A 23,275-nucleotide genomic window follows, 5' to 3' on the forward strand; every position below is an offset into this window, starting at 1 on the left:
CAAACTGCTTAAAAATTATAAAATATGTTCCATATGGTCTAAATATAAGGAAATTCCACAAGTCAAAGCAGTGTTAAAACATGACCTACAAAACTTTAGACCTCTCATATAATTATATTCCAAGAAACAAAGTTTTGAAAATTCTAAAAGGGCATTTAACAGTAATAAAGGCTTTCTGACATTAGATAGTGAAACTTTAACAATATTTCTTCACCAAATCACTTTGATTCACTTGTTAATATCTGAATCTTTTCTCTTAATACTTTTATTTTTTGCAAATTATTTTTTTTACAATTTAGTTTTTTACAATTCAAACTTTTTTTTTTTTTTTTTGGTGTCTATAGACCACCAAATACTTGAGAAACCTCACATAAGATGAAGGGCAAAGGAGCAGGCTTGGTATAGTACAATACGGTACTTCTGTCTTAACATAACCACAGTAAGAACAACACACATACAAGTAACTTACAGATAAATAGCAATCATCTTGGTTCTACTTACCACTGGTTGGCTGCAAAGGTAACGGCAAAGTTCTCCAATGTACTGGATGACAGTCACATTGTACTTTTTGCAGTCATTCCAGAACTGACTAGCTGAGAACTTCTTTCTTAAGACACAGGTTGCCCCTTCAGGAAAACAGAAAAATGGGAAACAAAGCATTTCTCTATGTGGCAGCTTAGCTAGCCATATTTGTATTTAGCAGTCTTTTTAAGTTCACCAAAATACATTTAATTCTATTCCAGAGTACAATACTTAGTCTGTACACACACTGTGCTATGTACATTGTCAAAATATACATCCCTAAGTTCCTTTTTACACAAATAAAAAAGTAAGAACACCTTTTACACAAGTAACTGTAATAATTCTTCTCCAATACCACAAAGATAGTCAGTAAAAGAGATCCTTTGCTATTACAACACTCTTCCACATCCCCCAAAATTCAAAAACATAAAGCTATTCAGAAAAGCGTATTTGTTAATTTGCAGTTTCCCTAATGGCAGTGAGCCTAAATGTGTTTTAATACAATTTTATAATAATTAATACTCTGTTAAAAAGACAATTTAATGAAATGAGTCCTGCCTAATTCGATGCATCCACCGATGCCAAGGAGAGATGCTGCACTGTGATAAAGAGGCAGGGTGATATAAATGATGTCTTCTGCAGTAGCACCAAAAGCCCACAGTCCAGCAGCTCCTTTAAGAACTTGCATGTGACTGATGACTGCTGCCTTTGGAAGACCTGTAATGAAAACAAAAAATTTGCATAAAGCCTCTCCTCATGAGAAGCCTTTTTTTTTTTTTTTTCTCCAAAGTCTCTGTAATCATAACAGAATCAATACCATACAGACAAATTTTCAGACAATGATTTAGTTAAATAGACAACTGGATGTTTAATACAGTATTGTGTGTTTCTGTACACATAAACATGCAAGAGCCAGTTTGTAATCTCATGTGTTAGTTATTTATTCTGATGTAAATCTATTCAAATAGGAAGAAACATGAAGAAACTCCTCACCTAACACACTATCAAATTACACAGAACCAAAAAAGGGTTAAAAACATTCATTATCCATATGTACTTCTTTTAACATATAGCAACATCTTTCAAGCAGAAGCCAAAGTGACTGCAACGTAGTTAAGAGCTAAGGTACATGAGCTGTACCAGGCAAAGTAGTGGATGCTTATCTAAAAACATGTTCATCTAAGTCTAGATAGTCTTTCAGAACACTATGAAGACTATGTAGAATTTAACACAATCCAGCAAAAGATGTTGAGAGTCCATTCAAATTATATTCTTCCGTACGAGATTCTTCAGGTTCAGCAGAGACTTTCTGTTCAGGAATACGAAGACTCACACAGGAGTTCATTGGACTTCTACTCTGGTACTTACTATTTTGAGTGTGTATTTTAATGTGTTCTTGTTTGATATGTGTTCTTACATTCATTCAAAATGATTTAGTCCTACTGATGAACAGTGAGAACTATTAAAATTTCAAAAGCTATAAAAGATCAGGAAGTTTTATCACCTATTCTAATATAGCCACTGTTACTTTGAGCTGTTAACTGGAAGTGTAATCTCTGGAGATTCTAGCTATGCTTCAAACCAATTCCAAAACTCACACTGAAGAGAAACACTGAAGAGAAAATGCATTATATTAAACATATAATTAATGCATTATATGTTATCAATGAACATATAGCAAGAAGGAATTCCACTGGAATACATTGATCAGAGCGGCTCTGGTGCCTCCCTCCTTGGAGATCTTCAGAAGCTGTCTGGACATGATCCTGGACATCCTGCTCTGGGTGTTCCTGCTTGACCAGGGGGGAGCAGGAGGTTCAAACCTCCAAAGATCACTTCCAACCTCAACTATTCCATAACTTTGTGATGCTGGAGAGTCCTGAGTTTTTTTTCTTCTGCCCTATATTTTCCCTAGGGGGTTTCAACACAAAGAGCTGACTATAGACCATGCAAGGTAATACTTTATTTCAAATAAGTTTATACACCATTGATTTTATACTAGAAACTATGCTCTGGTATTATCAAAAATGTGAAAATGCTGAATTACTTTAGACTAGAACTAGTTATCCCACACTTCTCAAGCTGAGTCAGTCTTATTCTTCCAATTGCATAGTATGAAAAAAAAAATATAAATGTAAATAAATGTAATATATGTAAACATTCAGTTATATTAGTAGTTTTTCAACACACCTGACATCTGGACGATATTAACAGCTTTAAAAATATATATTTTATGTACATATATACACACACTATTCTAGACCATCTCTTTCTGTTTCTAAATTTTCCCAAGAATTTAATTTTTTTTAATTTAATTTTAATTCCCAAGCAAATAAATTAAATAATTATTTATATTGAGGAAACAAGCCATAATATGAATCTTCATTATAATCCTTCTTGTGGCTACTGTAGTGTTCAGCTGAAGGAGAATGCCAATCTGCTTATCTTAACAACATCATGCTGCTTTTCATGTCACTGATCACTTTTTTTTTTTTTTTTTTTTAAGCCTTAGCTTCTTAGCTGCTGGGGGACTGGTAATAAATTCAGCCATCTGCTTCTAAACTTAAAGGCTAGTAACTTAATCCTATTTTCTGTCACTACAGTGACCTGCATAGAACTTAACTCAAGGAAGAAAAAGTAAATGTAAATTTGCTAGTTTTAAGATTGTTTTTTAAAATTCTGGGTACGTTAGCTGTACTGTGGCATATGATCACAAAACAGCACTTACTACTGTTGAAAACCCATAGAATAAGCAAAACATTTTATAAACACCTTAGCACTATTTGTACAACCTGACAAATAAAAAAGGTGCATAAAATATTGAATATAAACAGTCAACTATAACAAGCGTGCTTATTTCCTACCAAAAGGATATGAAATAATGATATTCAATTATGAAAAGATTAACAAACAGACTAGAGTGTCAGAAAATCAGGTTTCTAGATGAATGCTTTAGGAAAATATTGCCTCTTTAGCAGACCAGTACCTGTTGTTCCTGAAGTAAATATATATAAAACAGATGACTTGAGGTTATTGGCAGAGCGTCGATTAATTGGAACAGGGTCTTCAGAAACAGCCTCCATTTTGTCTAAAAGTGTATGTACACTTGGAAAAGTCGAGTCTTTGGTCATTATCCAAACACTAATGTCCTTCTGGAGATTAGGAAGAATTTCTTCTAGTGTCCCAAGCAAATCTTAAAGATTAACATAAAATAATGTTACTTACATCACATCCTCACAAAACTAAATGCAAGTAAGGTATGTTTCCTCCAAAAGTTCTTATTTCTATAATAGAAATAGGAATTGTATTTACCCCTATGAATGTAAATAAATAATAAAGTAAAATAATGATGAGCTGGAATGGATATTCATTGAAAACTAGATATAAGGTGGTAAAAGTACTGATTACTTTCTGACTCCACAAGGTATAATTGTCGTCTTGTCCTCAAGGCAAAACACTGAGCCTTGATTACTAGTTCCTGCTTCCCACTGCATTTTGGGTAACCCTTTGTTATTGCTGAAATCAGAATGAAGTGTTGTTAAGCTTCAAATTAAAGATGAACAAATCTGTTAAAGATGCAGGGCAAACATATATGTTTCGTTGGAGGCCATCAACAGCAATTGTTCATCAAACAGTATTTTTTCATTAGCACAGAAGTGACTGATTTGGGGAAAAAAAAAAAGTATCATGTGAAAAAAAGTAAAATGTATCATGTGTACCTGTGCATGATTCAGGTGTCCGTACACCTGCATCATGTGTATGGACACCTGAATTTCAGTGAATAGAAATGTGATACAGACCTGTGGATTATTCATACACTTCTGAAAAATCATGTGGCTCTTTCAAACAACTTTATTTTCTTATGACCAAACATTCACTCACTAAAAGGAATTCATTCCATTAGCTTTTACCTGAATATAAATACAAACTCACTGTTATAAAATTATAACAACAGTAGTGTAAATAAGATCTATTTTGTTCATTTAAGCAGAAAAGAAACAGAGAGACCTAGATTAAACAAAAAGGAAAAAAAAAATTTATATAAGTAGAGGTCAGTTCCTAAGTAATACATTTGGTATTTATCTTTTTAAGCATTTTTACAATCTGTCACTTTCACAGAATACTGGACAGGCATTAAAGTACTAATCCAGCAAAATTCTCAAGAATAGTCGTATTGCTTTCAATAGAATCATTCATATACTTAAAGAAACATTTACACTTAAGTGCTTTGCTGGATCTCAGCCTAAGCAATTAATCTTGTAAATATCCCTGTGGGTATAAATGTATGTTATTATCTCATTTTTTATAAATGAATAAACATAAAAAGTTGAAATGACTCACCCAGAGCCTCATAATGAGGCTCTGAAAGAGCCAGCATTTCAACTCCCAATGTCAACCCCAAGCTCATTTTGAAAATATTAAATATGGGTATCATTAATAGAACTCACAACTCACTCTCATATACTGTGCAAGATTTTTAATCCTTCAAAAAAATTTTTGCTAGTGACAGACTGCTGTAAATGTTTTAGTGAATGACATTCTAATCTGTTACCGTAACAGAGAATAGCCTACTGTCCCTGACTATATGTAGGTCTTACAAACCTGAAGCCAGAGGGCAAGTTCTGTATATTTTGTGAATGTTTAGAAAACATTCTGATAGGGTGTGACATAAAAATTTTGGTGTCCTAACTTCTGCAGAATGATTTCAGGAAGAAATTACCTAAATAATTATGAAAATCTAAAAGATAGCCTCTTGTTTGAATCACCAGAGTACAGTCCCTTTTCACTTACTACACATAGCAATAGAATAATTAAAGTGAATGCAAAGTCATGTTAGGGACAGTAATGTCAACTGCAGGAAACCTGATGCACTGAAAATCCAGGTTCACTCATCAGTAATTCTGCTTTGCTGTCACATTGTACAATTAGGGCATGTTTTTCTAGTCATAAGTATTAAAATATAACAGTAATATTTCTCATGAAAAACAGGTGCTAATAGACCAAACGTGACAGAATAACTATGTACTAAGTAGCTTCCAATTGTGATTTTTATCTTCCTCTTAAATGTCTTGTAAATACACAATATAAATATAAATATATAGTTTGTGTAGGTACAAGTTAGGCTGAGAATCTAGCAAGGGCAACGTGTGTTTGAATTTGCTGGAGTTCAATTTCTCTTCTCAAAAATAGTAAAAGTATGTAACATCCTCTGCCACTGTTTGTTGATGCATTGGCACTAACTACAGTGCCAGCAAAGATGTTAAGGATTTTGAATTATTAATGTCAAGGATTTCGTGGTTTCTCCAACTTACAGCAATCATATACGCCAGACCGCCAGACTCAGATGGCTGTCCTGTGTAGAGACCTTACCAAATAATCAGCATGATGTACAAATATTGAGAAAAAATGTGCAATAAAAGTTATCAAGCAAAATTTTCCTGTGTAACTGAAGTGTTTGTAAATGAAAGTTTACATATTGTTGAATTACAAACTATCCTCTTGCAAAAGGCCTGAAAAACAAACAAACAAACAAAAAAACAAACAAAAAAAACTTTTAAGTACTGCAGATACTAAATATGCCATTACTGAATTTCTTTATTTTCCAGAGCTAGATTATTTACTCCTTGCATTGCCTTTAATTGTTTTGCCTTCCATGTTTTTTAAAGTGATAAAGATGGCCAGTGTAATACTGGCCAGCTATTGTTTTCTCTACAGAAGACATTTTTGTTCAGAACTGCACAACGGAAATATTTGTGAATTCCTTCATACTTCTTCAGTATTCAGAAATGCTAGATAAGATGTGCACCCACTTCTCTACGTGTTTGAGTAACATGAACTGCAAGTTTATCAAAAAGATTTCTCTCTTCTGTTTCATTTTTTCCTCTTTTCATTTGTGTCTTTTAAGGAAGGAAAATAGCAACTACTGATTTCAACTGTACATGCATAATCGGTTAAGATTCAAGAGTGACAGGAGGACATAACTCCCTTTTAGTAGATTGAAACACTTTTGCGCTAAATAATTAAGATCACTGTTCAAATTAGGCATGCATACTGTTCACTGTTTCTCTAAACACACACACATATAACCTAAAGCTTTTTTTGTTGTACAAGGCCTTACTTTTTTTTTTTTTTTTTTTTTTTTTTTTCTAGTTGCTATTGAACACTTGTTCTGTGAGTGAATTATACAATAGTTTTTTCTTTTGTGCTAGGGAATCTAGTACTCAGAACAATATGTGAACAGTTCGTAATGATATGTTATCTTGAAAGAAGTTTCTAGCTAGATAGCAGAGGACAATAAGTCATTTCCCAAAGAAGAAAGAGTAATTTAAAACAGCTGTTTTCAAAGTGCCAGAAACTTAAAATTACTTCTGGAACAGGCATGAGCATAGGGTGTTTGAAGATAACTCTTAGTTGTACTAATATATTCCCAAAGAATAATTCTGATTATAGTCAACTAATGTTTTGTACTGTGAACAAAAAACTTCTGTGCCAGATGTTGTGTAGAACTCATTGGTCTTTACAAATAATCTTGTCCATGTGTCAGGAATAAATAGCCCTCTTGGAGGATCTACAGTTCAATTATTTTTAGAAGTACCTTGTATGTGTACTCAGCCATATAGTAAAGCAATAATAGTAAATCAATTTAGCTATTTAAACTTGTGGTTTCTCTCAAGTACTTGTTGACTCTTTAAACTATGAAATTATACTCAGGTTTTGGTTTATTTGTTTTGGAGCACATGAATATTTATCTAACGTTTGGCAATGTAGTCAGAAGTTCTGTGTGCACTGTTTACATATTTTATATGTGAATATTCCCCATTTGCTAACTATTTGGCTTCCACTGAAAAAAATCTATTATTTTGTCGAAACTAATATGCTTCTTCAAACATTTTTTTTCTCTTGCTTTTATAGAAACTTATTGTTTAAAAGAAAGTTTTTGAAACTGTGTTACATTAAATTCACATGAATACGTAAGTTACATCTTTTGAGAAAACAAGTAAAATATGTTTTGGTTTTAACCTACTGTTCTAGGCTTCAAGTTGCACAAAGGGTTTGTTATATTAATTTCTAGCAAAGAAACAATGCAGCCTATTGGCAAACAGACAAGTCCTACACTGATGAAAGGAATAAATGAGGTTATGAGATCTAGTTGTACTGAACAAAAAGTTACTCAGAGAGCAAGCTATATGAAATGGTTCTTAACAAATCTTATGTGCACCCTGAATTATATGCTCCATAGGCCATGGCAAGTTCAAACTGTTTCCCACTCTGCCTGGCATCAGAAAAATTAGTTACCTGTATTACCTGATACCAGTTACCCGATTAGTCACCAATCCCTAAATGACTCCTTACACCTAGGAGTAAGCAATAATAACAGAAATCTCATTTCAGTTGCAGATCAGCATCAGTGCTGGAATCTCGAACTGTCACTGAAGGCAATAAAGGCAGTACAGCAGAAACTAGCTTGGGAATCATAGTGGGCACTGCTTTCTCATCAAGCACTGTCTTAGAGACACAGACTGAAAGAAAACAAGTGATCAAACAGATACAGTGTCAAGAATCTGTTCTGCAGGTCTTCTGTGATGTCCTTTATCTGGATGTTTAGGTCTAGATACCTTTAATCATTTCTTCCAAACTTAAGAAAAGATGAAGGTTTTGACAAAATCTATTCCTTTTTTTTTTTTTTTTCCAGATGACTAACATATGAGAGATGACACTGCTGTTCGTATATATCACCTGATCATAATCCACAAATGCCAAGAATATTTTCCTAAATCCCTTTCTTCAGGAATTGTCTTAACTTTACACCTGTCAGCAATAAACCCTGGTTCTGAGCTCAAATGACAAAAAGTTCAGATTACGCTCACCAGCAGCAGAAAGCACTGATGATGCCTAAAGAGTACAGAACCCTGGCCAAGAAAATGCTATACCTTGCACAGCTGTGAGAATGGCAGAATCACAGAATGGATGAGGTTGGAAAGGAACAACTGCTGGAGGTCATCTTGGTCTGAAACAGTCACGGTTTTGCCTAAGCACAGTCACCTACAGCAGGCTGTCCATGCGTATCCATACAGCATGTACTCTGAATGTACTCTGAACAGCATTTGCTATCAGGACTGTTGTAAACGAATCTCCTGGAGCTTTGTAATGCAATCCTTTCACAGATGAATCCTTGAATCAGAAGTCATGATGGCAATCAGGGATGTCCTACTAAGATCTGAACTCTTCTGTTTATAACATACTATAAACACACCATAAAAATTCAATTTGTACCTGTATACTGGGTCACTAGGTTATGAACGTATTACTTCTATACAGCTTTTGTCCTACAGGTAAAATGTAGTTTCTTGGTCAGGTAAGACTCCAATGAATAGAAATAGTCCCTAGAAAGGCCATAGGGCCTTAAAAGATAACACAGAACAGTAACTTACTCCACTGTTTATCGCACTTTTTTTTTTTTTCAAAGGAATACGGGCAGCAGAATCTGGTAATAAAGGTAGTACAGATAAGCACCTTATAAACAGGTCAGATTCCTGCTAAACTGATACTAGCAGTCTTACAGAGAGAAGGCATACAGCCTCCTTCTCCTTCACAAATTCCTTATTTGCTTGCACATTAGTTACCTGTTTTATTAAAAAGGCGGTTTCAAACTCCAACTTTTGAATCTCTTACAACAGACATTCCCCAGAATGGGAGTGGTGACAGAGAGTTTCTGGGGATGGAATACTGAGAATGTTACACAATAAATTAAAGTAAGAGCTAAAAATCCCAGAGCAGCTGAAATGCTCTGAGAGCACAGCAGGAAAGTGATAGTAGTTAAAGCAAAAACTCATTAATTTCTACAAAGACATGTGCAAATTCTAGGAAGGAAAACAGGGTATAAATATTAGCAAACCAGAAAATCTCTTTCTTTTACAGCCAATGCTTGAATGAGAAGGAAGGAACCAAGATACTAGATTATGCTAAATGAACTACAAGATGTTATCCTATTAAAAATTCAGCCTTTTAGAGATAACCATTTCATACAAGAAACCAACAAAAGGAGAAATTCTGGAGCTTGAATAACATATCAGAGTCTGAAGAATCAAAGTTTCAGTTACAGAGAGGCTGTAGAATACCTAAGTCAAAACCAAATCCCCAAATTTAAGTATTACTAAAATACCCCAATCTGCAGTTAGATAAAGTATTCAAAATATCAGAGAATTGTCAGAACTGAACAAGACCTGACTGCAAGGGAAGATAATACTGTAGTAATTGAGCTGTGCTACCAAATCACATCCTCTGAAAAACATGCAGACAAAAAAGACAACTGAAGAGTACAAAGTCCACAAAATGGGATAGATTTTGGAAGCATGGAAGGTATGGAAGAAAATGCAACCATAAACAGTACCTGGACTATTTGAATATCTATCCGGGTATCACATTCAAAAAAAACTAAAACATTTTTGAAAAAATTACAGGATGCACTAACAAAAGAATTCACATACAATTGTTGCACACAGAGACACCAACATATTCGAAACAGAGAAGATTTAGCAATAAACAATGATCTGTGTGAACTGTTCCAGATATCATCAGAAGGTGGGAAGTCCCCTTCAACAGAAATTAAATCTCAAGTGGATTTAAATGCATGTTCTAGACTTAATATGTCATTACAGACAAGAATTTCAACAGCAAATTCGGTCATGCTGAGCACAGACAGTTAATGACCAAATTGTAAGGAGATGATTTATGCTGCGCTACAGTATACAAACTAGATAAAAGGTCATCTGAAGTCTTGAAAACATAGCTTTGTAACTGTTTTAATGGAGTTGCTGAGTCAAGCCTAGATTTGTCTGTGGGGCCTGCAAAGCATGCATACAGCTGAAAATCAGAATTTCCTCTATCCAGAAAGAATACCTTTATAAATTGATGTCTAAAAATAAAATTTAAAATAAATAAATAAACAAATCCTTATTTGCCAAACATGATTCTAACTATGACAATGATAGATATTGGACCACTGGTTGAATGCTTTTAGTGTATATTTTTTGCTAAAGAATGTCCAATTTAGTGGAAAAAGTGCAAAGCACACAAGGAAAGCTCAGGTCACGCCTACTGTTAAGGCTCTTTAAACACAAACACTGGATGAAAAGATGTTAATACACCTCTGGTAATATATCTAATTGACTGTGTAACCTCAGTGTTAAATACTGCCCTGCAATTTTCATAAACATTGTTGGGAAGTGTTATGTGTAATAAAGATGTATAATACTGTGCTTTTGTTGCAAGTGATGTGAGTTAGTCCTCATGGCCACTAAAGAGCACATGAGCCTTCAACTGCAAAACTCAGACCCCTTTGGAGAGGCTCCTCTATTATATGACAAGGCCAACAAACAAAGACGAAACAGAATTTCCAGTTCTGTCACAGAGATGGACAAATTGAGCCTCCAAATCCTGAAGAATACTGTGATGCCTTGTAGACTTGAGGGACTGATTATCTTAATGCACACACTGAAATCCGTGAATAAGGTTCACCAACATGTAAAAGACCAACTCAGAGACTAGCTTGTTGATACTACATGTTCACACACAGCTTTTCCCCTGTGAGCTGAGATGGCCAGACTCTTAAGACAAGTTTGTAGTTCAACATAGTCACTACAACTAGAAGCTGCTGATATCAGATTAAGAGTGGAGCAACATGGATCCTGTTCCTGATTTGCATATACTTTTCTCATTCATTATTTAACCTCTCATTTTAATAAAGATGACCTCTAGATACAAATTTTGATCCAAAGTTCTCTTCAACTGCAGTCAATGATCAAGAATTGCCTTAATTTGATTCCTCAGTCACATTCAAAAGCACATATTAAAAGAGGTTGTGTTAAATGAGTTATTTTTTTTTATTAAGTAAGAAGGCAAAATTAAAAATTGCCAGTTCAGAAACATTTTAATCATTTGCTTTGGGATTATATTTAAATTGTCTCATTTTAATTAACAAGTACTCTATTCTTAAACCGCCATGGCATAAACAATTGGAATTACATAATTTGAATTGAAAAATATGCAAGGGAAAAATATTAAACAAAATTGTTAAAGCATATTTTTGCAGCAGCTGCACAGAGCACACAAAAGGAAATTCTACCAGTTAGGTGTCACTGATGCAAACAAAACTCCACAATCTTTTTAACAGAAAATGAAGCTGTGAACTAGAAATAAGGCATACTACACTTGAAATAATAATTTTAGAGAGGGAGTTCAACACTCATATTTTGAAATATCTTTCTCCATCCAAAAAGTCAAGGTTCTGTGTCATTTTTTTCGCAATTGTAGTTTTATTTGCAATTAATCATAAAAGCTGAGATGCTCAGCAGCACAACTTTACGTTTTATATCTCTGGCTTTGGTTTATAGATCTATATAACTGAAGCTCAATTACAACATACAATGCACAATATATCTACATAAAGATTTTAAATTCTTTTGAAGCATGTAATAAATAATGTAGTACATTGGAAACTTACATAAAACATTGTTATCACCTATTCAGACACAGCAGTTTCCTCTACAATCTGATGCCAACACTAATTTGCTTATTGCAAATCTATCTTCTACATCTATAAAACTCCCAATTTTAATTCTTGGAAAACAAGTATACCTCTGTGCATAGTGGTACAGCAGAATACGTATAATGTGTAGCTTTGGCCTTCTAGATCATAAAGGAATTGATCACTACAACTATGGAACAGAAAAAGAAAGTTCATGACTTGGTAAGATAAAAATTGACTATTTAAAAAGAATTGGAAATTATTCTTAATTAAGGTCATTTTAACCTTTTCTGACACCTATTTGGCAACTCTTGAAGTAATTAAACACTTGGGACAGGCTACACTTAGATGTTGCAAACTTTCCAGCAACCTATACTTTTAAGAACAGTTTAAAACAATGTCCCCAAACATGGATATACTTGACTCAGGCTAAGTGGCTTAAGCTTTATACTCTCTTGAAGTCCCTTCTAGCCCTAGATCTCTTTCTTTCTGTGAACATCTGAAAATTTGGTTTTCAGTGTAGGAGCTGAAGACACATATACAGGGGAGATGTGACATTTAAAGCTTTGGATGTGCAAAGTAACTGTATACTCTACCTGCTCCCACAATCAGTATCTTGGGCTCACAGCTACTGAGACAGTGCAGGAGAGATCTGGAGCGGACATTGAAGTTGAGGAAAGCCACCACGCAGCCCAGCTTGGCGAGTCCAAACCACACATGGATGAAGTCGGGCTCATTGCCCATCAGCAAGGCCACTGTGTCACCCTTTTTCAGAGCACCGTGGTGAAGGAAGACCTGGGCTACCCTGTTACTCCGCCTGTCCACATCCCGGTAGGTGTGCACCTTCCCTTCGTAGATGAGGAACGGCTTGTGGGGCTGCTCCTCAGCCAGCTTCACAAACTTGTCCAGGACGGTGACAATCTTCCCCCGCAGCCTGTAGATCTCCACTTTCAGCCCATACATCAGTACTTTCAGCAAGTATCTCAGGTCAGCCCAGAAGTAGGGGAAGAGGAGTTTCTGGATGAGGTGCAAGGAGGCAATCCCGGCGGCAACGCCCGGAACCCAGGAGGGCAGCATTAGGAATGGAGCAAGGCTGTCCCAGACACGCATGTCCCCACAGCCAGACGGCTCGAGGCACGGAGTCGGCACCCGGGGAGCCGCCTGGCAGGGAGCGGAGCCTGACAGGAGACCCCAAAGAGGTCGAGGCTTTCCCCTGCCTCTCCTCCTACAGACAGGAGCGCCTGCAGCCCGCAACAACACCCCCGCCGGGCAACTGCAGCGCGGGGGGAACCCGGCCAGCCGCCGGCTGCCACAAGCCGCCCGCCTCAGCCCCGGCTCGGCCGCTCTCTCCGCCGCCCGCCCGCCGCGACCAGCCCCGCACCTGCGGAACGGCACGCCCCGCTGGGGGCGGCGAGGGCGGGCAGGGCTGGGCAGGGGAGAGAGCGGCCCCCTCCGGCCCTCCCGCCCCCAGCTCGGGGCTGCCGGGGCCGCGCTGCGCTGCCGGCGAGGCGGGGGCGGCCGCTCCCTGAGCCGCTTGCATAAGGCGGGGAGCTGCTGCTTCCACCGCCTCTTTCCACCCCCGGCGGCAGCAGCCCCGGGGGACGGTGCCTACGCAAGGCAGTGGCGGCCGGGCGAGGGCTGTTTAGTCCACGTGGAAATGTAGGGTTGGTTCAGGGTCAGTGTACCACAGAAAGGTCTTAATTCGTGCCGAAGGAATGACACTAGCAAAAAGCTGTGGGCATCTCGTCATGATGTTGATACTGCTGCTGGTGAAGTCTGTCATTCCAAGCATGTCAACATGTTGATGGAGCCAGGCTTCCATTGTGGTTGCCCTTGGATTGAGACACATAACCATAGAATCGTTAAGACCTCCAAGATCATCTGGTCAACACATCCCCCTACCACCAATATCACCCATAAAACCATATTCCCTAAGCACCATGTCCAACCTTTCCTTAAACACCCCGAAGGACAATGACTCCACCATCTCCCTGAGCAACCCATTCCAATGCCTAAAATGTGATGTTCATGTGTTTTATTGCAACTGAGCCTGTAGTCACACAAACCATGAAAAACTGAGGTTGTTTTCTGAATAACATATTTTCTGCAGTTGTGCTTGCTACAAACAATTTGAACAGAACTGTAGTGCATCCTGACAGCAATTCAGCAGTACTTACTGTAGACTAAGTACATGATTTTTTTTTTACAGGGTATACAGGCACTTTTGAGTAATTCTGACTTTGCTAAAGTCATAAGGCCAAAAGTACTGGTTCACAATATGAACTCTTCTGCAGTATGAGTTCCTTTCCCATGCCACATCCAACTGTGATCCCAGAATAAACTGGCCTCTTGCTGTTTTCCACACCCCTAACCTATTTACCTCATGTACCAGGATACTGTCCTGGTTCTTGACTAGGGCTGCAGAGTATTACTGCGATATCTGCAAGAATGTACTTCACATCTGTCCCACTAGCACTTGATATTCAAATCTTGTTACTCCCCAAAATGGTATGTCTTAACTAAAAGCAGACAGTGTAGCCCTTTTTTCCATTGTGTTCTTCAGATACCAAGCCAGCCAGCTACATCACTTTCGAGTCTATGAGAAATGTCTTCCTTCTCTTGACAAAGAAGATCTTTTTATATGTCAGAGGATACTGGAGGGTGCAGTGGAGCTGAAAAAAAGTAAGGTCATTATTTAACATAGTTCGTTCTATACAATGACCTAACAAAAATGACTACACACTGACATAAAGCAGTGATGCCCCAGAACTATGGAGCTTTTCCTGCAAAATTTGCTTTGTCTAGCTTCTGTGGGCTTCTCAGATCAAAGAACTATATAATCATTTAGGTTGGAAAAGACCTCTAAGACCTCTAAAGTCAAACCTTTAACCTAGCACTGCCAACTTTACTACTAAACCATGTCCCTAAGCAACTGCTCTACACATCTTTTGAAAAACTCAAGGGATGGTGAATCAACTGCTTCTTTGAGTAGCTTGTTTTTAATACTTCACAACCCTTTCAGTAAAGATTTTTTTTCCTAATATCCAACCTAAACATCTCCTGGTGCAACTTGAGGCAATTTCCCCTTGCCCTATCAGTTGTTGCTTGGGAGAAGAAACCCACCCCTCTATAGCCTCCTTTAAGGTAACTGTAGAGCATGATAAGGTTTCCCCTGAGCCTTTTTTTCTCTAGGCTAAACTTTTCTCCAGTTCCCACAGCTCCCCCTCATATATGACCATATTTCCATTCGTATGAATGGAAATGTTTATTTGCGAGAAAGCAATAGCAGAAAAAGGGTTAATAGGATTTGTGCTGATAATGAAGAATGCAGTAGCCAGGCAATCAGATTGCTGATTTGCACTGTTTCTGGCAAGCCAGTAGGCCTGCACGCAGATTAAACCACAACACAATTGTCTCATTAAGGGACAAACCTGCCCTCTCACAAAAGGAAGATATCAACAACATTGAAGCATGTCACATACTGCAATTGCTCTCCTGGTAGTTCACTAAGTAGTAAAAAATCACAGAACTAATAACCCAAGAGACATTATTTTAATACTTCAATCAATTCTTCAAATTACTGTGTTACTATAAGAAGATTTTCTCCTCCATAGTAGATGTGATACAGATTTCTGTTCCGTAAACTCAAAAACTCATAAATCACTCTAAATCACAGTGCACACTGCGTTCCCCAATGTTTGAAAAAAAATGGCTATAGAAGAATAATAACTGAAATAGTGGATCATCAATTTATTTTTGAGGCTTCCTGGCATACGTACCACATCATGCAATCTAAGGATTTCTACTTTATTTGCTGAGGGGAAAGACTTGATTCCATCAAAGCTTTTGAAGGTAGATTTTTTGTACCATTCTGCCACCAATCTTAACAGTTCATTTTTTTTTTCATGTCTTTGAAACTGAAGAACACAAGGAATAATGGAAATTTAATTTTGGCAGTTTGATTCAAACCCAAAGCTCAGCTTCATACTCATTTCTTAAAGTGGTTTGAAAAAAACATTTTAGTACTTGCTTTAAAACATGGGGATCATAGAATCATAGAATGGTTTGGTTTGGAAGGGACCTTAAAGATCACCTAATCCCAACTAGCCAGGCATAGGCATAGACACCTTCCACTAGACCAGGTTGTTCAAAGCCCCATCCATCTTGGCCTTAAACACTTTGAGGGGCGGGGCATTCACAACTTCTCTGGTAAACCTGTTCCAGTGCCTCACCACCCTCTGAGTGAAGAATTTCTTCCTTAAAACTCATATAAATCTCTCAATTTTTGTTTAAATCCATTAATCCATGTCCTATCAGAATACTCCCTGACAAAGGGTCCTTCCCCACCCTACCCAGCTTTCTCTCCTCTAGGCAGAACAGCCCCAACTCCCTTAGCCCGTCTTCACAGGAGAGGTGCTCTAGCCCTCTGATCATCTTCATGGTCTTTATCTGGACTCATTCTAATCCTTCATTGTCATTGTGCTGGGTGCCTTGGAGCTGTAAGCAGTGTCCCAGGTGGGGTCTCACAAGAGGAGAGTAGAGGAGAGAATCACCTCATTTGCCCTGCTGGCCACACTGCTTTTGATGCAGACCAGGATATGGGTCGCTTTCTGGGCTTCAGGTGTACATTGCTGGCTCACGTTGAGCTTTTCATCAATCAACATCCCCAGGTCTTTCTCCTCAGGGCTGCTCTCAATCCATTCTCTGACCATGCTGTATTTGTGCTTGGGATTGCTCCAGCCCAGATGCAGGATTTTGCACTTGGCCTTGTTGAATCTCAATGAGATTCTCAAAGGCCCACTTCTCAAGCCTGTTCAGGTCCATCTGGATGATATCCCTTCCCTTCAGAGTGTTGGTGTCATCAGCAAACTTGCTGAGGGTGCACTCAATCCCACTGCCCATGTCACCAACAGAGACGTTAAACAGCACTGGCCCCAGTACTGACACCTGAAGAACACCACTCGTTACTGATCTCCACCTGGACATTGAGCCATTGACTGCAACTCTTTTAGTATGACCATCCAGGCAATTCCTTACCCACTGAGTAGTCCATCTGTCAAATCCATGTGTCTCCAATTTAGAGACAAGGATATCCTGGGGGTAATGTCAAATGCTTTGCACCGTTCCAGGTAGATGATGTCAGATGCTCTTCACCTATCCACCAACGCTGTAACCCCATTCTAGGTGGCCACCAAATTTGTCAGGCACAATTTGCCCTCAATGAAGCCATGCTGGCTGTCACCAATCACCTCTTTATTTTGCTATGCTATGCTATGTCTTAGCATAGTTTCCAGGAGGATCTGCTCCATGATCTTGCCAGGTAAGAGGTGAGATGGACTAGCCTGTAATTCTCCAGGTCTCTTCCTTTTTTTCCTTTTTAAAAATAGGGGTTATGTTTCCCCTTTTCCAGTCATCAAGAACCTCATCAGACTGTCACAACTTCTTACATATGATGGGCAATGGCTTAGCAAGTTCATCCACTGGGTCCCTCAGGTCTTGAGTATGTATATCATCAGGTGCCATGAGGTACTGGAAGAGGTTGCCCAGAGAAGTTGTCAATGCCCCATCTCTGGAGGCATTCAAGGCCAGGTTGGATGGGGCCTTGGCCAACCTGACTTAGTGGGTGGTATCCTTGCCTGTGGCAGGGAGATTGGAACTAGATTATCTTTAAGGTCCCTTCTAAACCAAGTCATTTTATGAATCTATGACTTGTGCACCTTCAGGTTCCTTAGCTGGTCTCAAACCTGATCTTCTACACTGGGCAGTTCATCCTTCTCCTAGTCCTTGCCTTTGCCTTCTGGGCCCTGGCCAATGTGGCTAGAGTTCTCGCTGGTGAAGACATGGGCAAAAATTTCATTTAATACCTCAGCCTTCTCTGTATCCTGGTCTCCCATTTCTTTCTGGAGAGGGTACACAATTTCCCTAGTCTTTCTTTTATCATCAGTTCACTTATAGAAGCATTTCTTGTGTCCCTTTATGTACCTGGCCAAATTTAATTCTAAAAGAGCTTTGGCTTTTCTAACCTGATCCCTGACTACTCAGACATAATGCTCTTAGAAAAAAAAAATGTATATTAATATGAAATCAAAATTGCTAACTTAGCACATACTTGCAAGTGGTTTATTAATATTTTGAAGAATCCTTAATTAAGACTATTCAAAAGATTATGTTTTAAAAAAAGAGAACTCTTATATGCTCCTATATTTTACATGTAATGATATATGTTTTTGATAAAGAATACCCAATATCCATCAAGAAAATTACCTGTTATTCAGCCTTTTGTTATATTTCATGAGCTGCAGTCTTCTTTGCTATTGATGTTATATAGATCTCAGACTACAGACAAACCATTGGGCCCTAAACAACTTAGTACACTATAATTATTGTACTCAGTTTCCCTTCAACAGAAAACATACCTAACCAAGAGTTAGGTATGACCCAATAATGAAAGATTTTAATTTACTTCTGCTGCAACACAGGAAAAAAAACGTTTTTGAAAAATGTGATTAGATAAAACTAAAACATTCCTGGTAACATCTCTAGGCAGTAAGAAAATATACACAAGTTGCCACATGTAAAAAACATAATGTTTCAATGTCATCATTTTGACACGTTATAAAGTCCAGGTAATACAATATAGTGCTGCTTCTAGATTCACATTAACTCTGAACCTGGCTAATATTACTAAGGGCTATGTCTTAGTATAAGTATACTTAGTAGAATTATAAATGTCAAGAAAATTAAATACTTCATTAAAAAATTATTAATTAATTTATTAAATTGTTTTAAATAAGTTCTTTTATGCATATGATTCTTCCCCCAATAGTATAACAATAGCATAAATTTGAATAGTCAGCTATGTATTTAAATTTTTATTAAAGTAATTTTAAAATTCTGACAGTTCTTGTGGAATAAAAGTTTCAAATTTTACAGCAGAGAAAGCAGTAGAAGTTTCTAGAAGAAAAGAGCGTCTATGTCTTAAAAACAGCTAGCTTTCCAACTTTTTAGAGAATGCTGAAAATTCAGAAAATATTGAGATAGAAGGAAACAGCTTTACAGTCTGAAGATTGTCTTTTACATTGTCCGCCACTTAGTAACCATTGAAGCTCTTTCTGTTTTAAATTACAGAAACATATAATATAGAAAATATTATTTCCACAACCTGTCTGTGAACATTATTTCTAGCAAAGTCTAAAATCTAAAACAAAACCAGCAATAAGCAAATCTGGAATGGATGGCTGAGTCAGCAAGTCATAGGACTGAAGCAGCCACACAGAACTAACTCTTGACAAATAATGTCATGTGAGCAACTTGGGAATGAGTGGTATAATCACTCTAGAGGTAGTGCAGGAGGTCAAGACAAGGGCTGTTGCGATGATAGGGACAGGACATTATGGAAGGTTTTAATCATTGCAAAGCATTTAGGACTCAAATCCAGGAAGTGATAAGTCATTTTTATAATATTTTAGAAGCTTCCTTATACTGTATTTCTGTGAGAACATTAAAGTACTTACATTGCATGAAGTTTTTTGTCTCGAGTCATGCATTATAGGATCTCAACACTATAGACTTGCGTCAGCCTTTCAAGAATAATAATGAAATATCATCTCTGATAGGTGTAGTATATTAACAGAAAGCCTTACTGTCAATATACTATAGGATAAAAAATAGTGCACTTTATTGCTTTCTGCACATTTGTATTAAGTTCCATGGGTAAATCTATAGCTTTGCCAGAATTTATTAAATTGTGTTTGTACTAGAACCCATTTTCCTGTATATTATGCCAATTTTTTAGTGTTCCAGTAAAATTTAGCTATAGTCTTCTATAGAAACAAATGGAAATATTCAGATTTTCTCACTCCTGAAATAATTTTATTGTGTGCTGGTTGAATAAGCTCACAACAGTGATTTTTTTTTTTTATGAATTTATTTATTTATTTATTTATTTTTGTATCTACAAAGATAGAGCTGTGATTCAGTCTCACTGTCATCCAGAAGTGATCTGCATTAAGAATGGGTAGCAATCTGCAAAACACACTTTTTTTAAAAATTTATTTTTATTTTTATTTAGTTGCCAGTGTATGCATTTGAGATGAAATATATTACTGATATGGAAGAGTTTCATATTTTACTGTGATAGCCTCAGGCAAATACATTTTTGATTTTACTCCTTACAAAACTACTGCTTTGTTAGTCAAGTACAGGAAATGGCAGCTGACCTGTCAAAGAGTCACTTACCTAAGTTGAGGATAGCTCATAATTTGTAGAAAAAAGACAAAAGCATATCTTAAATGAAAGGCAGATGAAGATTTGAATATGAATGTAAATCCTTTAGGAAGACTATGGTGGTGAATATGGACAGTCAGGTGCAAGATATACAAGAAAACTTAAAAAAAAAAAAAAAAAAGGAGAAAGCCAGAAAAGAAGTGAACTGAGAAGTGAAAGAGCTCATCTCAGTATAAAGTGTCATGTGTTTTAAATCCTTTATTGACTGTTAGTTTAACTTGGTTGAAATTATGAATGATTTGAAAGTACCTTACTAACCTATGGGCATTCCATTCCTTCATTTGTGGCTACCCTCTAATTGCTGTTCTAGACTACTAATGCAGAATGTAGCATCCCTATAAAGTTTTTAAAGAGTTGGTGAATAATAAAAACATACTTCTATGTAATCTTATCTGTGTTGGAATAGTATAACATAGAAGTCCAGCAGAAAGTTTCTAGTGATCACCAGGGAAATTTTCTGGCATATTGACCTGTCTCAAAACACCAAGGAGCACATCTGAGATATGAAGGCCTTGAGCAAAACTGCAGCAATGTGGATTGACAAACTATCTCTAAGAAGTTCTCTCTGAACCAGATGCCTAGTATTTGCATTCTGTTTGCTTCTGTTTTGTGAGTATTTTCTAGGAAGATCAAAGTTTATTTTATGTGTGTGTATATATATATATATATATATATATTTCTAATCAGGGTGCTTTGAATAGCTACCAGTTGGAAGTATTAAGTCTTTTTCTTATCCTGTGAAATTTCTAGGTGAAAGTGTTGTCAGAATCATCCTTCAAAGGATTAGAACAGGGTGTTTGCTTTCTGTGCCTTTGGGCATGTCTAAGATAGTTTTCAACTTGCCTCTGTTTTCTGAGCTTTAATGTTTCCATCAAAATATTAAATAGTATGCCAGAGAACATCTGTCACTTATTTGTGCTTTCATTATTTTTTACTTTACTGATTGCACTGGAAATGTTCCTTGGTGTTTGTCAGTACTGCTTCTTGCTCATAGTATTTTCCTGTAATTGTACTGCCATTTCTGAATGTGTCCATACATTTTTAAAAAAGTGTCTTCTATACGTGACACCATTTTCAGAAGTACTTTGTCATCTGGTATAACTGGAGTATGTGATAAAATATTGACTTCTGTAAATTCAATAGAAAGAAATACACTTTTTTTTTTTTTTTTTTTTTTTTCTCCCAGTTTTCTTTTCACAGCCTCTTTTCCTGTCATATGGAAATAAAGAGGGGAAACATCTCCCTTGAAAGCTGAAGAACCGACTTTCAGTGGGCGAGGGGAGAAAAGAATTTTAGGTACTTAAAGTTACAGGTACTTGCACTTCTCCACACATGTTTGGGCCATTTCTTCTGAATCCTTAAACCACAATCATTTTGTGGTGTGGAAGACTCACTCCTCAAGCATCTTTTACCTAGATCCTGGTAAACATAATTGTGAAGCAAATTGTTTTTGTATTAAGTCGTCTGTATTGAGCTTGTGTTTTTTCTTTACAGCTAATAAGAGTTTCTGGCACACCACAATTTCAGGCTTGCTTGAAGAAATGTTTGACGTGCTCTTTGTGCTCCCCATTTTCCCCTAGTATTCACTTTTCCCCCTTCACAAGGCAGCCTATTTTGAGAGATGATTGAAGATCTGACTGAGATGAATATTACTGTAATCGCCTTTCACACATTCAAGCAGCAACAGCAAGGCTATTCAACAGGAGGTGACAAGACAGGTCCAGAGGACATCCACAATACAGTCAGTGGTACCCTTCCTTACCAGAGGGCAGTCTTGCAGCACCTGAACACACCATGGTCTAAAGTACTTCAACATAGGGCCTGTTAGAAGTCCCATATAAGGAATGAGGATGAATGAGTTCCAGGATCCATACAGTGTGTCCAGACAGGAAAAAGATCAGAAGCAAAACTAGAAACAAAGATAAAGCAAGATTCATCCACAGGACCAGACAGCATAGCTCAGATGGGAGTGGCTGCCCAGGCTAGAGCTTAAATGGAGCTCTTGTGCTCTTTGAGTGCGTAGGGGAGATCCCAGGTGACATTGGCCAGGGTCGTTAAAGCTAGTTAGTGACACAATTGCCCATCATGACATTCTGATTCCATTCTGATTCCATCCTGGAGCTACGTGTGTTTAACAGTTTTCTGAAAAGTGTTTATAGAAAAACAAATCCTTTATGTTAATTCCTGACCATGCCTGGTTGGGTGGAACTAGGTGATTAAGGTCCCTTCCAACCCAAACCATTCTATGATCTTTTGATTCTATGATTCCAGGTAATTTCTCATAAGAAGTATAGATTAGATCTGTCATATAAAACCACCTTGATTGATACACCTTGTGAAGTTAATGAGAAACAAAAAAAGTGACTTAATCAGATATATTAATGTCTTTGTATTTATTTGATATAATCACTACTAAATAGACATAAAATATTTTTGTATGTGCATGTGTCTCTTTGTGGTGTTTCTAAGTTGTAAGATGTGAACATTTCAGAACAATTGGTGATTTTCTCAGTTTTTAACTGATTGGGGTGTGTCTGTGTTATTAAATGGTTATCTCAGGAATAGGGAGGTAAATATGTAGGTATGTCCAAATGCTAACTTGGCAGTAAAAGCAAAAATGAAAGTGGTAACAATGAGGCAAGTATAGACACTTACCAAAAAAAAAAAAAAAAAAAAAGCATTATGTAAGCAAATAAGTATGCTTTTGTTTCTGGAAGTGTTTTGCTTGCCAAAAAAAAAAAAAAAAAAAACAAACCAAACCAAACCAAACCAAACCAAAACAAACCAAACCAAAACAAAACAAAACCCTTCAGCTGGATGTAATTTAAGTTTTTATATCTATATTAATGATATTGTTGCAAAATGTAACTTTCATGCCAGGGTGTTGAAAAAGAAATTTTCAAGGATATGTCTATGCAGTGGACAATTTTTTTAAAAGAC

At 37.0% G+C, this 23,275-nt stretch overlaps 1 protein-coding gene across 2 annotated transcripts in view; it reads right to left on the minus strand.

Annotated features, from left to right (window-relative positions):
* LOC116500598 (long-chain fatty acid transport protein 6-like) overlaps window positions 1-13,355 on the minus strand; it is a 47,829-nt gene extending 34,474 nt beyond the window's left edge. Inside the window, exons 1-4 of one of the 2 annotated variants that reach the window (XM_032205711.1) lie at window positions 12,646-13,355; window positions 3,509-3,715; window positions 1,081-1,239; window positions 502-626 (exon numbers count right to left, since the gene is read on the minus strand). In XM_032205711.1, the coding sequence (XP_032061602.1) occupies window positions 502-626; window positions 1,081-1,239; window positions 3,509-3,715; window positions 12,646-13,159 (1,005 nt within the window). In that variant the 5' untranslated portion in view covers window positions 13,160-13,355. The remainder of the gene's footprint in view (window positions 1-501; window positions 627-1,080; window positions 1,240-3,508; window positions 3,716-12,645) is intronic. The other variant, XM_032205710.1, reaches the window with a different exon arrangement.
* Between the last annotated feature and the right edge of the window lie 9,920 nt (window positions 13,356-23,275).

This window comes from Aythya fuligula, chromosome Z (assembly GCF_009819795.1).
Source record: "Aythya fuligula isolate bAytFul2 chromosome Z, bAytFul2.pri, whole genome shotgun sequence".
NCBI lineage: Eukaryota > Metazoa > Chordata > Aves > Anseriformes > Anatidae > Aythya > Aythya fuligula.